At 42.3% G+C, this 16,413-nt stretch overlaps 1 protein-coding gene across 3 annotated transcripts in view; it reads left to right on the forward strand.

Annotated features, from left to right (window-relative positions):
• Positions 1 to 3,624: 3,624 nt before the first annotated feature.
• The window catches only part of btf3l4 (basic transcription factor 3-like 4), a 43,087-nt gene continuing 30,298 nt past the window's right edge, over positions 3,625 to 16,413 (forward strand). Inside the window, exons 1-2 of one of the 3 annotated variants that reach the window (XM_069938659.1) lie at positions 3,625 to 3,761; positions 4,392 to 4,454. In XM_069938659.1, coding sequence (XP_069794760.1) covers positions 4,401 to 4,454 — 54 coding nt within the window. In that variant the 5' untranslated portion in view covers positions 3,625 to 3,761; positions 4,392 to 4,400. Of the gene's footprint in view, positions 3,838 to 4,391; positions 4,455 to 14,685; positions 14,800 to 16,413 lie in introns of those variants that run through there. The other 2 variants (XM_069938660.1, XM_069938661.1) reach the window with 2 other exon arrangements.

Here is a 16,413-nt window from a genome sequence, read left to right on the forward strand (position 1 = left end):
TGGGGTATTAACTGTGAGCCAGGTGCTGGGCAAATGGCTAGAATTTGGGAAAAGTCAAAATTTGTTGTCACAAAATTTCATTGATTTGTGGCAGCATCACAGTGCAAACATTTATATAAACTACCTTACAAAATAAAAAATAGTTCAAGAAAAAGTCAAAGTGAGGAGGAGTCTGTGGTTAATTGTTCATTCAGGAATTTGATGGCAGAGTGAAAGAATCTGTCCTTGTGCCACTAAGTGTTAATCTTCAGGCTATTTTAACTTTTTCCTGATGATAGCAGAGTGAAGAGGGCATGGCCTGGGTGACTGAGGATAGAGGGTGATTTCTTAAGAATGTCGCCTCTTGTAGATATCCTTGAGGGAGTGAAGACTGGTGCCAGTGATGTTGCAGGTTAATTTAACAACCTCTAGAGCTTTTTCTTGTCCATAACATTGGTACATCCATACCAGACAGTGATGCAACCATACCAGCCAGAATGCTCTCCACGGTGCACCTGTAGAAGTTTTTTAAAAGTCTTTGGTGACATACCAAATCTCCTCAAACTCTTCACAAAGTATAGCCGCTGGCTCGCCTTCTTCATGGTGCTAATAAGCAACATTAATTGAACACTGGTCTGGACATCAATGTTTACCAGTCATTGCACCTGCCTTAGACCATCTTTTGCTTGTCTCTCATAGCTGAGATATTGATTCAAGGTGAGATTGACATGCTTTGACAATCAAGTACTTGTCTTTTAGTACCAAGGAACCCAAATAATCCTCTCAGTTTACCAGGGGCAGCAGTTTTTGCGATTTTACATCAGATGATGATTTTCAGCAATGATTTTCCCATGTAAAAAGTGAGGCTGTCTACTGATAATTTCATATTATTTTGTTCTATTAGCTTCTGTTATATGTGGATTGTGGAGGAACGTGTGGCCTCTCTGTCTGGAAAATTGTGGATTGCAGAAGGTCACCTAACCTTCCTGTCTGAAGCTTATTCAGAAGTTGCATCACCTGCCAATCAAAACCAAATTGCCCTACAACCTCTTGTAGGTTTTTCAAGGGTGGGAGGAAATGGGAACACCCTGAGGAAACCCATGCATAAATGGGGAGAATGTACAAACTCCTTACACACAGTTCCAGATTTGAACCCAAGTCATTGGCATTGAAACAGTGTTGCACTAACTGCGCCACCCTCTACTCTTAAGCGTACGATCCAAATTCCCTTGTCAGCAACTTTTGCCTCATCCTCCCTCAAGGGCACTTCATCATTAGTGGAATGAATTAAGTTCAGATACTCCAGACACTGACGTCTACCGTCATATCTGCTAGTGTCCTCTTCCAATTAACTTTGGCCAGCTACTCTTTCATACCTATGTTCACTGGTGTACTGTTGCATCTTATTCTAGTTTCTCCCTCTCAAATTGGGAGGATGAATTATCGTATGAAATTAAGATAATTTTTTGGGTGATAGTGGAAGGAGAGAAGAAAAACATCAAACAAGGCAGGAAGAAGAGAGGCAGTGGCAGGCATGGCATGTGCCCTGGGCGCCACTGAGCAGCCTCCATTCAAGTCAGACAATCCGAGGAGCAGGATTTTTGGGCATTCCTGCCGCGAAACCGTTCAAACTCCGAAGAAGCGGTATCAGTTCCACGGGAATGGGAGTAAATGCCATGATCCCCCTAGCACATGCCCAGGCTGTGAGCTCAGCCATTCGAGGGCGCATTTGGCGGTGAGGCTGGCCCAATCTGACCATGTCGATTGACACTGCCCCCCTCCCCGTCTTGAGTGACTCCTGAACCGCGTTTACGAGGCATTTGGCCCGAGTGTTTTTGAGGAGCTGTTGAACAGCAGCGACAGGCTGCAGCAGCTCGTCATCTTGCGCTTCCTCCACGACACGCACGTCATGGAGTGGACTGCCCATCTCTCCTGCTGGTCATCGGGAGCGGCCGCACCGTGCCTCCATGGGTCAAGGCAGACTGACCTTGCTCTGCTGAGGGTAGAGAGAGAAGAAACGGGAGTGGGGGGAGAATGAGAAGAAACCAGGAGGGGGGGGAGAAAGAGAAGAAACCGGGGGGGGAGAGAGAAAGGGAAGAAACCAGAGGGGGGGAAGAAAGGGAAGAAACCAGGGGGGGGGGGAGAAAGAGAAGAAACCGGGGGGGGGGGGGGAGAGAAAGAGAAGAAACCGGGGGGGGGGGGGGAGGAGAAAGAGAAGAAACCGGGGGGGGGAGGAGAAAGAGAAGAAACCGGGGGGGGGGGAGAATGAGAAGAACCAGGAGGGGGGGAGAAAGGGAAGAAACCAGAGGGGGGGAAGAAAGCAGGGGGGGAAGAAAGAGAAGAAACCGGGGGGGGGGGGAGGAGAAAGAGAAGAAACCGGGGGGGAGAGAAGAAACAGAAGAAACCGGGGGGGGAGGAGAAAGAGAAGAAACCGGGGGGGGGGGGAGAATGAGAAGAAACCAGGAGGGGGGAGAAAGAGAAGAAACCGGGGGGGGAGAAAGAGAAGAAACCGGGGGGGGGGGGAGAGAAAGAGAAGAAACCGGGGGGGGGGAGGAGAATGAGAAGAAACCAGGAGGGCGGAGAAAGAGAAGAAACCAGGGGGGGGGAGGAGGAGAAAGAGAAGAAACCAGGGGGGGGGGGGGGAGAAAGGGAAGAAACCAGAGGGGGGGAAGAAAGGGAAGAAACCGGGGGGGGGGGAAGAAACCAGGGTGGGGGAGAAGAAAGGGAAGAAACCAGGGTGGGGGGAGAAGAAAGGGAAGAAACCGGGGGGGGGGGAGGGAGGAGAAAGAGAAGAAACCGGGGGGGGGGGGGGAAGAGAGGGGAAGAAGAAACCAGGGTGGGGGAGAAGAAAGGGAAGAAACCGGGGGGGGGGGGGAGGGAGGAGAAAGAGAAGAAACCGGGGGGGGGGGGGAAGAAAGGGAAGAAACCAGGGTGGGGAAGAGAAAGGGATGAAAGAGAAGAAACCGGGGATGGAGGGGAAAGGAAGAGAAACTGATCAAATCATAGACCATTTGCATCAGTAAAAGTTCATGCGGTGCCATAATTTGTTCATTAAAAGCTTAACGTAGCGTGACTTGTATTTTTGAGCTGCTGATATGATCTTCTCTAAAAGATGGATGTTTGGACAGGGGCGTTATTTTCCGTCGATCCGCCCCTGAGAGGGAGGTTGACTCTGGGAACATCTGTTGGAGGGAATGCAAGAGAAATTCAACTGTTCCACCTCTTTCTCACGTGTGGGCGAATCCTCAGATATGCGGAAGAACATAATCACCAGAAGATGGAAAACAGATTTCAAAAGCATTTTACTGTATTTACGACGTGTATGGCAATAAGAGACAAATACTGCACCAATTTTCTCCCACTCAACTACATCGTTGTCCACTTAACACTCTCCTTCAAACAAATCCTCCTCGAAAAGGGAGAGGAATCCGAACAATTTGAATTAAAACCGAGAAATTATTACGCAACTTTCAGAAAGGCATAAACTGGATTCAGAAGAAGCGATGGTTGGCGGCGCCCCCTCCGATGACTCTTCCTCTTTGTTTTGGTCCCACCATTGTCAATCTGCCGGATGTTTCCGAGACTCCTGCAGCTCTCCCAGTCCAGCCCGCCAGCGGCCGCGGCAGGGTGCGGTGCCCGTGACGGAATGCACGCGGGCCGCATCACGTGCCGGGAGACGCATTGGACGCTCGCGCACACTGTTCCCGAGCTCCATCTCGTTCCCGACCCGGTCGCCATCTTGCTCACCGCGTGTTTCCTTTGGGTCCGACAAACATAACAAGGTTTGTGACCGACCGAGAGAGAAAAGTTTCCTGACATTGGAACAGATCGGACAGCTCCCGTTAGGATAAAACAGAGGTGTGATTTCCGTGGAGGCAAATGAAGCGCGGATGTGGGGACGAAGTCTTAGTGTTAAAAAATAGTTACGAGATGCGATTTGAAAAAGCGGATGATTTTAGTTAATTTTGCGGCTGGTAGCTGTTCAAAGGCCAGGCACGATAGGCCGCGACCAGACTTGAGTGGAAGTAAAGTATTAACAACCTCGTATCAAATCAATCTGATTTTAAATCCGAATGGGTTGGGATGACTTGATTGGTTGAAACCTGAGCAGAACTGAAGTTTTCGCTGAGCACCGTCCATTTGTCCTGCCATTCAAATGGTCCCCTTTTAGTTTACTGAAAAATAAGTTTAAAAGAGAAGCAGAGCAACGATAAACAATCTGTGTATGAATCATCTCGACTTGCAGAATGTGAAGTTCTACGTGTGTTACTATTAAAGTTATTTCGATACAATTTTTGTGTGGAAATAAATCTTCCATTAACTGGCCGAGAACACATTGAATATTTGTTGTTTCGGTCGAATAATGTAAATGTAAAAACTTTAAATTCAGCTTTCTTTTCTGTCTTCCCCAGTTACACAAAATGAATCAAGAAAAATTAGCAAAATTGCAGGCACAGGTCCGGATAGGAGGAAAGGTGAGAACATCGCTATACTTGTTTTTCTCATGAACGTCTCAGATTTATTTTCATGAAAGATTGTTTTCAGATTTTGAGGGTTTGTATATATATCTGATGGTATATTTGTTTTTAAAATATGATCATAAAGATTATTGTCTATTGTTGTTGAATAGGATTGTTGCATACCTAGCCTTCAAAGCCTAGAACTCCAGATATGTTCCCCTCATTTGAGGCTTTGACCTCTCCAGAGAAAGAAATGGAACTTGTGTTTCATATTCTTTTTATTTCTGGGCAAAAGTCATTCACCAGAAACATTAAATGCCATTTTCCTCAGATGCTGTCTGGCGTTTTGCATATTTTCAACTATTTGCTTGTGCCAAATTTCTCATGGCCATGGTATCTTGGAGTTTTGAAGATATCAGCTTTTAATGCACTGTCCTGTCAAGCCTTACCTGGTAACGTCTTGCTAATTATTAGGAAGGTTCCTTTGTGTATTAATGTATTTTAAATATTAGGGTATTTTTGTGTTCTGGGTATCATGAGCAAGATTAGCGCTTATTGCCTATTCCTGGTTGACTTTTAGAAGGTAGTGAGCTTTTTAAACTGCTGCAGACCGTGTGCTGAGACAGTGAGGCATTTCTGATTCTCCAGTGAAAGAATGGAGCTGTGTCATTTGGTTTGGCATGTGACTTTGAGGGATATTTCTGATTATTTTTACCTTTATTGGTTTAAACTTGAGGTATCTTAACAATTTATATAAACTCTTATGGTCCTGTTAAATATAACAATTATATTGCAGTTGTAAGACTACAACTTCTCAAGAGCTTCTTAATCATTGAAGGACTTTTACTTTAATTGCTGCTATTGGGAATGGAACTTGGCAGCTAAATTTTATACTGACCGAGATAAATATATTAGTTATAGAATAAATGCTCAGATGGTGAAGGAATTCTGTTTTGGTTCAAGTCAGCAAAGGGATCTTTTTCAAGGAATCCCTCAGATATTTTTCATCATCCAACAGTGTAACACTTTTAAGGATGGATTGAATTAGCTTGCGAGATTAAGTCTTCATTGCTTCTGCCTTGAATGTGAACTGTAATCGAGCAAATTTGCTTTTTACTTGGGTTACTGTGAAATCATCATTACTTTAGGTGCTGCCAGTAATTTAAAGCACTCCACTCCATGTACAACTTCTTTGCAACTATTGATAGATAATAAATACAAGATCTACAGATCCTAATACTTGCATACTAAAATGGATTGCGTATTGGTTAGTGCAATCCTATTACAGTGCCAGCAGCCCTGGTTCAAATCTGCCATTTCTGTAAGGAGTTTGTATTTTCTTCCCATGACCTCTTTGCTTTCATCGGGGTGCTCTGGTTTCTTCACGTGTATCAAAGATGTATAATTATATAGGTTAATTGGTCACAAGGGTGGAATGGGCAGATTGAGACCTTGGGATGGAAGAGCTTGTTACCATACTGTATCTTTTTTAAAAATAGGTACAGTATGCTTGATTTTTTTAACATACTACCAAAAAACCAGATGTGATAACAAAAGAGTACAAGATGTGAGGTTGCTGGAGGTGCAGCAACCTCCTTTGAAGAAGACCGCAGAGCCCACCTCACTGACAAAAGGCAAAGGAGGAAAAACCCAACACCCAACCCCAACCAACCAATTTTCCCCTGCAGCCGCTGCAACCGTGTCTGCCTGTCCCGCATCGGACTTGTCAGCCACAAACGAGCCTGCAGCTGACGTGGACTTTTAACCCCCTCCATAAATCTTCGTCCGCGAAGCCAAGCCAAAGAAAAGAAGAAAGAAGAAACAAGATGTGATAACAAAAGAGGCTTTCTGTTCATTTCTGGGATAGCACTGCTGTGAAGACCAGCACTTGCAGACCATCACTATAATTATGAAATAACTTGGAGGAATATGTGGAATCTATCAGAACAATATAGTTTCCTTTGGACTAAGAATTAAAAACGCTTTAGGTGAATTCTTTTTCCTGCAATCCAGTGTAGTGCATACAACTACTCAAGAAGATGCATACACAAAGGAGAGAAATGTAAACAAACTGCAGTACAGAAAAAATATTCTCTTATAAAGTGCAAAGTAAGGGTAGTTAAATGAGTCTCTGATTCGTTTGTTGCTTAGGAGTCTGAACTATTTCTGAACCTAGTGGTATGAGTCAAGTGGCACCTATACTTTCCTGATGGCAGCAATGACAACAGAGTGGTGTGGATGCTTGATGATTGCTACATCAAGCATTCCATGAGGATTTTCCGGACGGTTGGGAGAGTTTTGCTTGTGATGCACTGGGCTGCATTCTCTACAGTTTGCAGAACTTTCCACTCAGAGGTATTGGTGCCCCCATAACCAAGCTGTGATGCAATTGGACAGCACACTTTCCACCACACATCTGTAGATGTTTGCCAAGATTTTCAATGTCATACCAAACCTGACATGCTTTCTTCACGGTGATGTCAGTGTGTTGGGTCCAGGAAAGGACCTCCACGCTAGTAACTCCCAGGAATTTAAATATGCTCACCTTCCCTGCCAGCTTCACAAAACATTTAATCACTGTGGACATGCCATTCGCCTGTAGTCTTTTATGCAGGTTACCACACTCTTCTTGGGCACTGGTATGATTTTTTTGAATATTTTATTCATAAATTTTAAACCAGAATAATAGTTGCATTACATTCTACCATACTGCAATCCACTGAAGAGGTACTGGGCTTCTCCTCCAGGAAAAACAAGGACTGGTTTGACGAAAACAGCCAGGAAATCCAGGAGCTGCTGGCAAAGAAGCGAGCTGCCCACCAGGCTCACCTTACAAAGCCGTCCTGTCCAGAGAAGAAACAAGCCTTCCGTCGCGCATGCAGCCATCTTCAGCGCAAACTCCGGGAGATCCAAAATGAGTGGTGGACTAGCCTCGCCAAACGAACACAGTTCAGCGCGGACATTGGCGACTCTCAGGGTTTCTACGAGGCTCTAAAGGCTGTGTACGGCCCCTCACCCCAAGTCCAAAGCCCGCTGCGCAGCTCAGACGGCAAAGTCCTCCTCAGCGACAAGATCTCCATCCTCAACCGATGGTCAGAACACTTCCAATCTCTTTTCAGTGCCAACCGCTCAGTCCAAGATTCCGCCCTGCTCCAGCTCCCTCAACAGCCCCTAAGGCTAGAGCTGGATGAGGTTCCCACCCTGGATGAGACATATAAGGCAATCGAACAACTGAAAAGTGACAAAGCAGCAGGTATGGATGGAATCCCCCAGAAGTCTGGAAGGCTGGCGGCAAAACTCTGCATGCCAAACTGCATGAGTTTTTCAAGCTTTGTTGGGACCAAGGTAAACTGCCTCAGGATCTTCATGATGCCACCATCATCACCCTGTACAAAAACAAAGGCGAGAAATCAGACTGCTCAAACTACAGGGGAATCACGTTGCTCTCCATTGCAGGCAAAATCTTCGCTAGGATTCTACTAAATAGAATAATACCTAGTGTCGCCGAGAATATTCTCCCAGAATCACAGTGCGGCTTTCGCGCAAACAGAGGAACCACTGACATGGTCTTTGCCCTCAGACAGCTCCAAGAAAAGTGCAGAGAACAAAACAAAGGACTCTACATCACCTTTGTTGACCTCACCAAAGCCTTCGACACCGTGAGCAGGAAAGGGCTTTGGCAAATACTAGAGCGCATCGGATGTCCCCCAAAGTTCCTCAACATGATTATCCAACTGCACGAAAACCAACAAGGTCGGGTCAGATACAGCAATGAGCTCTCTGAACCCTTCTCCATTAACAATGGCGTGAAGCAAGGCTGTGTTCTCGCACCAACCCTCTTTTCAATCTTCTTCAGCATGATGCTGAACCAAGCCATGAAAGACCCCAACAATGATGACGCTGTTTACATCCAGTACCGCACGGATGGCAGTCTCTTCAATCTGAGGCGCCTGCAAGCTCACACCAAGACACAAGAAACTTGTCCGTGAACTACTCTTGGCAGACGATGCCGCTTTAGTTGCCCATTCAGAGCCAGCTCTTCAGCGCTTGACGTCCTGCTTTGCGGAAACTGCCAAAATGTTTGGCCTGGAAGTCAGCCTGAAGAAAACTGAGGTCCTCCATCAGCCAGCTCCCCACCATGACTACCAGCCCCCCCACATCTCCATCGGGCACACAAAACTCAAAACTGTCAACCAGTTTACCTATCTCGGCTGCACCATTTCATCAGATGCAAGGATCGACAATGAGATAGACAACAGACTCGCCAAGGCAAATAGCGCCTTTGGAAGACTACACAAAAGAGTCTGGAAAAACAACCAACTGAAAAACCTCACAAAGATAAGCGTATACAGAGCCGTTGTCATACCTACACTCCTGTTCGACTCCGAATCATGGGTCCTCTACCGGCACCACCTACGGCTCCTAGAACGCTTCCACCAGCGTTGTCTCCGCTCCATCCTCAACATCCATTGGAGCGCTTACACCCCTAACGTCGAAGTACTCGAGATGCAGAGGTCGACAGCGTCGAGTCCACGCTGCTGAAGATCCAGCTGCGCTGGATGGGTCACGTCTCCAGAATGGAGGACCATCGCCTTCCCAAGATCGTGTTATATGGCGAGCTCTCCACTGGCCACCGTGACAGAGGTACACCAAAGAAAAGGTACAAGGACTGCCTAAAGAAATCTCTTGGTGCCTGCCACATTGACCAGCGCCAGTGGGCTGATAACGCCTCAAACCGTGCATCTTGGCGCCTCACAGTTTGGCGGGCAGCAACCTCCTTTGAAGAAGACCGCAGAGCCCACCTCACTGACAAAAGGCAAAGGAGGAAAAACCCAACACCCAACCCCAACCAACAAATTTTCCCTTGCAACCGCTGCAATCGTGTCTGCCTGTCCCGCATCGGACTTGTCAGCCACAAACGAGCCTGCAGCTGACGTGGACTTTTTACCCCCTCCATAAATCTTCGTCCGCGAAGCCAAGCCAAAGAAGAACATTCAATTCCACAAATAAATTTGAAAAATTATACATGTGGTATATATCATCCCACTCCACAAACCCACCGTCCCGTCCCGTCACCCCTAAAAAAGAAAAAAAAAGGAGAATGCCAAGAAAATAAAACATTTATACAATAAAATCTATTGGAAGTTACCAAGAAATGAGGTCTTCAGAGAGACTATTAAACATGCAACCAAAATTTTGTAAATATGGGAGCCATATTTTCCAAAAACCATAATATTTATCTCGCAGATTATAAAGTAATCTTCTCTAATGGCATACATCTGCGAAGTTGTGCATGCCATTTTTTCATACCTAAATCTATTTCTGACTTCCATGATATTGCTATACATTTCCTAGAAACTGCTAAAGCAATTAGCACAAATTCAATTTGATAGATACTTAATTTTAATTTTGGCCTTATAGCCTTAATATTACATAATAAAAATAACATTGGATCCTGTTGGAATTTGACCCCCGTGATTCATTCCAAAAAATTACCTACCCTTAACCAAAATTGTCTAGCTTTAGGACATTGCCAATTTGAATACAAAAAAGTTCCAACCTCAGATCTACACCTAAAATATAAATCTGATATGGCAGGATTTAATTATTTAATTTTTGTGGAGTCAGATATAGTTGATGTAAAAAAAATTATATTGGACTATATTTTACATTTATAACTTGAATCATATTGTTCTTGCATAACTCCATCCAATCTTTTATTTATTTGTGTGTGTAAGTCTACTTCCCATCTTAATCTTGATTTATGCACCCCAAATTTTGGGGCTTTAGTTTGAAGTAAATTATACATTACTGAAATAAGTTTATTTACAGTAGTATTACAATCAGAAATTCTAATTCACTTTGATTATGTAATGCCAAAGTAGGGCCTACTTTGCCGGATATAAAAGCTTTAACTTGATAACAACAAAATAGTTAGGTACATTAACATTTTCCCACATTTGTTCAAATTTCCCATCCTCAAAACAATCTTCAGTCTTAATTCCCACCTGTCTCCAAATCCTCAAAAATTGGTTACCCATTGAAAAAGGAATAAGAATGGCCACTGGAATCACAGTGGACATGATGAAATAACCACACAAGGCATTTTTTTGAGTGAATCAAATGGATTTACTCTTCAGAATGTGTGCAACCTTTTAAAAGCTTGACACTGATGTCATATAGCTGGTTCGATAACTTCTGGGAGTTGTAGTGCTACCATAGTGCCACTACATGGTCCCACTCTCACGGCCCCAGAACCAGTAGAAAGGTTTGTCTGTCTTTTTGGTGATCATCCTCTGCAACGGACTGTTGGCTGCCGCAGAGGGGAAGACTTGTTTATATAAGATGGTTTAAGCCAGCCTCTGCTGCTACAGCCCTTGGGTCTTCAAATGAACACTTGGATAATATCATTTAGCATTCGCTCTAAAAAGATCTGCTCGAATAGCATATTGTCACTTGGACCAGATGCCAGGAACATCATTTCATCCATTAGTTCTGAAGGGGCGTGGTCTCCTAACCCATTGAGATATAGTACTGGACATACCATATACTGCAATAAAAGGACTTTTAAAGCATCATTCTTGCTCGTACATGGTGGATCCCATAGGAAGTCACCGACCCTCTTAGCGATGGCCTGGTCCAAGGCACTGACATGATGGTAATAACGAAGATGAAATTGTGCTTCACCCTATTGGAACCACAGTTAAGCCTCCGTTGTCCAGAAAGGTGGTAGCTTCACAGCAATGGCTGCAAAGTCCATGTTTGTCCAAAGGTACATTTTTGGACATGTCGGGGTCACTAATTGTGGCCACTGGAATCACAGCAGACATGATTAAGTAACTACGCAAGGCATTTTTTGAGTGAATAAAATGGATTTGCACTTCAGAATGCGTCCAACCTTTTTTAAGCCCAAATCATGCACCTGACGCACGCTGATGCCACATAGCTGAATTGATGCCTTCTGGAAGTTGTAGTGCCACCATAGCGCCGCTATCTAAGCCTGTTTTGACATAGAGGGATTTTCATAGATATTAAGCCTTTCTTACCAATTTTATTATTGATATTATTCCACAACTCCATCAAATGTTTCAAAATAGGTGATTCCCTACTTCCAAGTAACAATTTAGAATTCCATTTATAAATAAAATCCTAGGGATTTGTATCCCCTCTTGCATTAAATTCTATTAAAAAAACCCAAGCTGGAATATTATCTGAACTAAACAGTACATTTATAAATCTCAATTGAGCTGCTTTATAATAATTCTTAAAATGAGTAAGATGTAAACTGCATAATTCATACTTCCAAGTCAATTTGTCCCAAGAAACCCTTAGCATTTTATCTCTCCATAAAAAGTTCCTAACCACCATATTGAAATCCTTTTTAAAAAAAAAAAAAAAAAATTTTTTTAAGGAATTGGAATAGGGATTGATTGAAAAAGATATTGAATTCTTTGAGAAACATTCATTTTTACACAATTTACTCTGCCAACAAAAATACGAGGTAAATTATTCCATTTCTTTAAATCTGCAACAATTCTATTAAGCAAATAATTCAGTTTATATAAATTTTTCAAACCATCATCAATTCTAATACCTAAATATTTAATACCTACGTCTGGCCACCTGAAATTAGTAACCTGAATTTTACAATCTGTATAATCACCCACAGCTAAGGGGCACTGGTATGATTGAAATAGGTAGGTACCACACCCTACCGGAGTGAGATGATGAATATATCCGTGAATACAATGGCAGGTTGCTGAGTTCAGCCCACGCGTCATCCTCAGAAACTGAGAGTACAGTAGAGGATCATCAGGGGACATGGGGGTGTGCAGTCGTTCTTCCATTTTCTGCTGGTCAAGTCAGGCATAGAAGGCATTGAATTCATCTGGGAGTGAGAAACTTTGAAGTCTCCTACTATACTGGATTTGATTTGGCAGCAGGTAATGTCATTTAGCCCCTGCCACCACCATGGGTATCATTCATTACTTCTGTTCTCGAGGAACATCTCCACCTAGGAGATTGCTTTTTGTAGGTCGTACTTGCTTCTTGTGTCGTGCTCTGGATTTCTGGGCTTAAATGCCTGTGATCTGGCTGTCAGCAGGTTCTCAGTTCCATTGTTCATCTCAGGACTTCTGGTTGGGGAAAATTCTCAATGGTTTGGTGGGGACACAATCGTCCACAGGTGTTTTTATAAGACTGTCATGGCCCTGGTATAATAATTCAGATCCTCAGCTGGGTTCCTGAATACCACTCAATCCACTGACTCGAGGCAGTCCTGTAACCATTCTTGAGCCTCCCCCAAATGCCTTCTGGCTGTCTTGATCTCCAGAGCCTCTCTTTTAAGGCTGTCTGTATGAAGGTAGAAGGACCACAGCTAGGCAATCTGACCGGTATTAGAAACCATGCACAAGCAGCAAGAGGCAGTGAACCAGACAGTGTTTAATTTTAAAACACTAAATTTTATTTCTTAATCTTAAACTATCCTCAACTATGCGCAGGTGTCTATTGTATTTGTGTTTGTGTGTGAGAGATATACCCAAACCATTACAGTCCAGGCCAAAATCTAGAAAGTTAGTTTAAAGTTGAAGAGTAGGCCTTTGAAATTGATGGTCAGAATTAATTTTGAACTGATGGAAAGACTGGAGTTGTGGCTGCTACAGATTCATGAATTCTTCTTGCATTGCCTTTGAAGAAATGTCCATCCACACAAGCTGTGGTCATAACACTCCTCGTCCTTTTGTAGGTGAGACACGAACTGGGCGGCCTCCATGAAGCTTCTAAGACCCTGACATTGATCTCTCCAAGTAACTTCACTGCTAGTCACACTTAAGATGAAGCAGTCTCTCCAAGAGACCTCCATTGTTAGTCACAATAAAAGTGAAGCACTTTGCTTCCCAAAAAGACCCTCCTAGCACAGGTCAATCCACCAAAAAGGCCTAGTCATTCACAAAAATGGCTGGCCAAAAGCACTGCTTAAAAAGCTGCTTTCTCTTCAGCAGTCAAAATGGTTCTCTCTTTGCAAAATCAGTCTTTGCAAGTGTATCGAATTCTGGAATAGACTGTGGAAAAAATCTTCCCTTAGTTCTTCCAATATATTGAATTATTAGGCTGTGACTTGAGTTGTGCTTGTTAAATGAGATATTAAATGTTAACCGTGACTATTCAGTCCCTCCTGTTTATACTATCCCCTACAGTGATAATCCCATTTTACTAAAATGGGTGTTTGTAATACCTCCCCCAGCAAAAAACATTTTTAGTTTTAAGAGGAAAATTTTTAACTACAATCTACAACATTAAATAATACCTTCATTATTGTTATGTAGTAATATACAGAGAAATAACATTCTTTTAGAAGCGTATACAACTAAAGATTTTGCTGTGAAACATTGTAAACTTAACATTTGGAAAGGCTATCAGCAATTATCTTTGTCTTTAATGTAAATTATTAAATTATATTCTTGTAAAATTAAACTCCAGTATAATCTTTGATTTTTGTTTTTCATCTTACTTAAGAACACCAAAGGATTATGGTCAGTATACATAATACAGTGAAACCCCGTTATAACACGATGGTTCGGGTCCAAAATATCAGATTGCGAAAAAAGCGGGGTTGTGCTAAATCGGGGTCACAAAAACAGTGTTTTCAAAAAAAATAAAGAACACATCTACAATAACTGTATTTGCCATCATCTTTTTTATTTCTTACAATCATCATTTTTTTTCTTTAAAAAGCAATTGAGTGTTTGTTGCCTGAAAGCAGCATGTCACTGGCGGTGAGCAAAATCCAAAATGCTTCTGAACTGGAGGATTTTTATGTGGTCCAAATCCTGGGTCTCCAGCCGACGTAGACTAGCCTCGAGGTACTCAATGGCTTTAGACACTTTAGGTGATGGGGGAAGGAGGCTCCTCATTGTCATCCTCTGGTTCAGAAACCGGTGCTATAGTAATGTTACGGACAAACTCAGAGTCTGTCAGATGCTCATATGTCGGGCATTCATCATCTGCAGAGTACCATTTGTGAAAATCCTCTTTGCTAGTTTGAAACCGCCTCTGCGCCTCATTCACCTCTTCATCTGTGAAGCTGTAGACTGTTGATCATCATTATCTTCATTTTGCTGGATTTTCGTGACGAAAAGGCTGGACCCAGACCCTTATCCCAGCATTTTTTCACAAACGACGAGCTGACTGGTGCTCAGCCCTTCCCACCTAAGTGGCAAACTTCTTTAACGTTCATGCTTTTCAGATAGTCTTCCAGCGTTGTTGATTCAGGCGTGAATTATCTACGAATTAATTCAAGCTTGTAATTCTGCTAGAACATGGAGATGATCCCATGATCTCGTGGCTGGATCTTTGGGAGGTAAGAAACTTGGATCTTTCCATTGCAGCTTAATCGGTTGGCAGCTGGCGGGTGGGTGGAACAGCTAGCAAGCAAAAGCTTTAGGTTCCAGCTTTTGCTTACACAAATGAGTGTGGACAGCAGGGACAAAAGTTATGTAAAACTAAACCTCAAAGATGACACTGGTCATCCAAGCATTGCTGCTATCCATGTACTCGAACAGGAACTACTTCATATTGACATGGTGGGAACAGCAGGGCAAGTGAAATTTGCCAATCATGAGTGATTTTAATTTGTGTGTTCCAGTCTTGTTAATACAAAACAAAAAGAATATTCACAGTTGCAGTTAGTTTAAGAAAAAAAGGAAATTAATGTCCCTCAGAAGATTTTAAAACAGGGTTATGGCATAATATCTTTCAAATTTTCTAAACCTCTCTGACAATATTTTGTCCACACAAATTTCTCCCCCTTCTTCAGAAGATTGGTTAAAGCAATGTACAAACCTAAACAGGGTTGTGAAAAAGATTTAAAAATACGAATAAAGAACGAAACATAGGAGGAACTATACACAGTAATATAATAAATACTCGGTTTCGTATGATACAATACAATTGGCTACATAGATTATATGTGACACCACAAAAGTTAAAAGTATGGAATTCAACAATATCGGACGAATGTCTCCGCTGTAAACAAGAAATCAGAACAACAATACACGCAATTTGGACATGAACAAAAGTGAAAACTTTTTGGGAGGATTTAAACTTAATATTAAATAGAATTACAAAAAATAAGATACCAAAAGATCCAGAAATCTTCCTGTTAAGCAACATAAAAGACAAAGAATTAGGCCTAAAATTAGATAGGGCTCAAAAAAGATTTATGATTGCTCATGTAGCAGCAAAAAAGTGCATAATGATAACGTGGAAAATGGAGGCAACCTTAAAAATACAACAATGGTACATAGAAATGAACAAGTGTATTCCATTTGAAAAAATTATCTACAATCTAAAAGGCAAATATACTTTATTTGAATACATTTGGGAACCATACATGGAGTATATTAGAAGCCGCCGATTTCAGACCTCCATCTCTTAAAGTGATAAGGTACAAGTACAAAAATACTTAAATATAGAATTTTGGATGACACGATTTCTTTATTTTCTTTTGTGTTCTTTCATTGTTATTTTTTTTCTTTTATTCTTGCTTTATGTTATAGGAGTGGAGGGAAAGGGGGAAAAGTCACTATATTTTAATGATGAATGTTTGTATATATTGTTATTGACATGGTTCACGGTGAAATATTAAATTTAAAAAAATATAAAAATTAAAAAATGATTGGTTAAAGGAAGAGCAACTTCAGCAAAATTTCTGTAAAATTTCCGATAATATCTTGCCATTCCTAAAAATCTTCTCATTGGTTTCTTGCCATTGGGAATAGGGAATTCCAAAATTGCCTGCACTTTTGCTTGAATAGGTGCACCTTTGCCCTGAACGACTACATGTCCTAAGTATGTCACAGTAGCATGTCCAAATTCACTTTTAGCTAAATTGACGGGTAAATTTGCTTCAGATAATCTTGCATAGAATTTTTCCAATTCCATTAGATGTTCTTCCTATGTGTCACTTTTTGTG

The sequence above is a fragment of the Narcine bancroftii genome, chromosome 5 (genome assembly GCF_036971445.1).
Source record: "Narcine bancroftii isolate sNarBan1 chromosome 5, sNarBan1.hap1, whole genome shotgun sequence".
NCBI lineage: Eukaryota > Metazoa > Chordata > Chondrichthyes > Torpediniformes > Narcinidae > Narcine > Narcine bancroftii.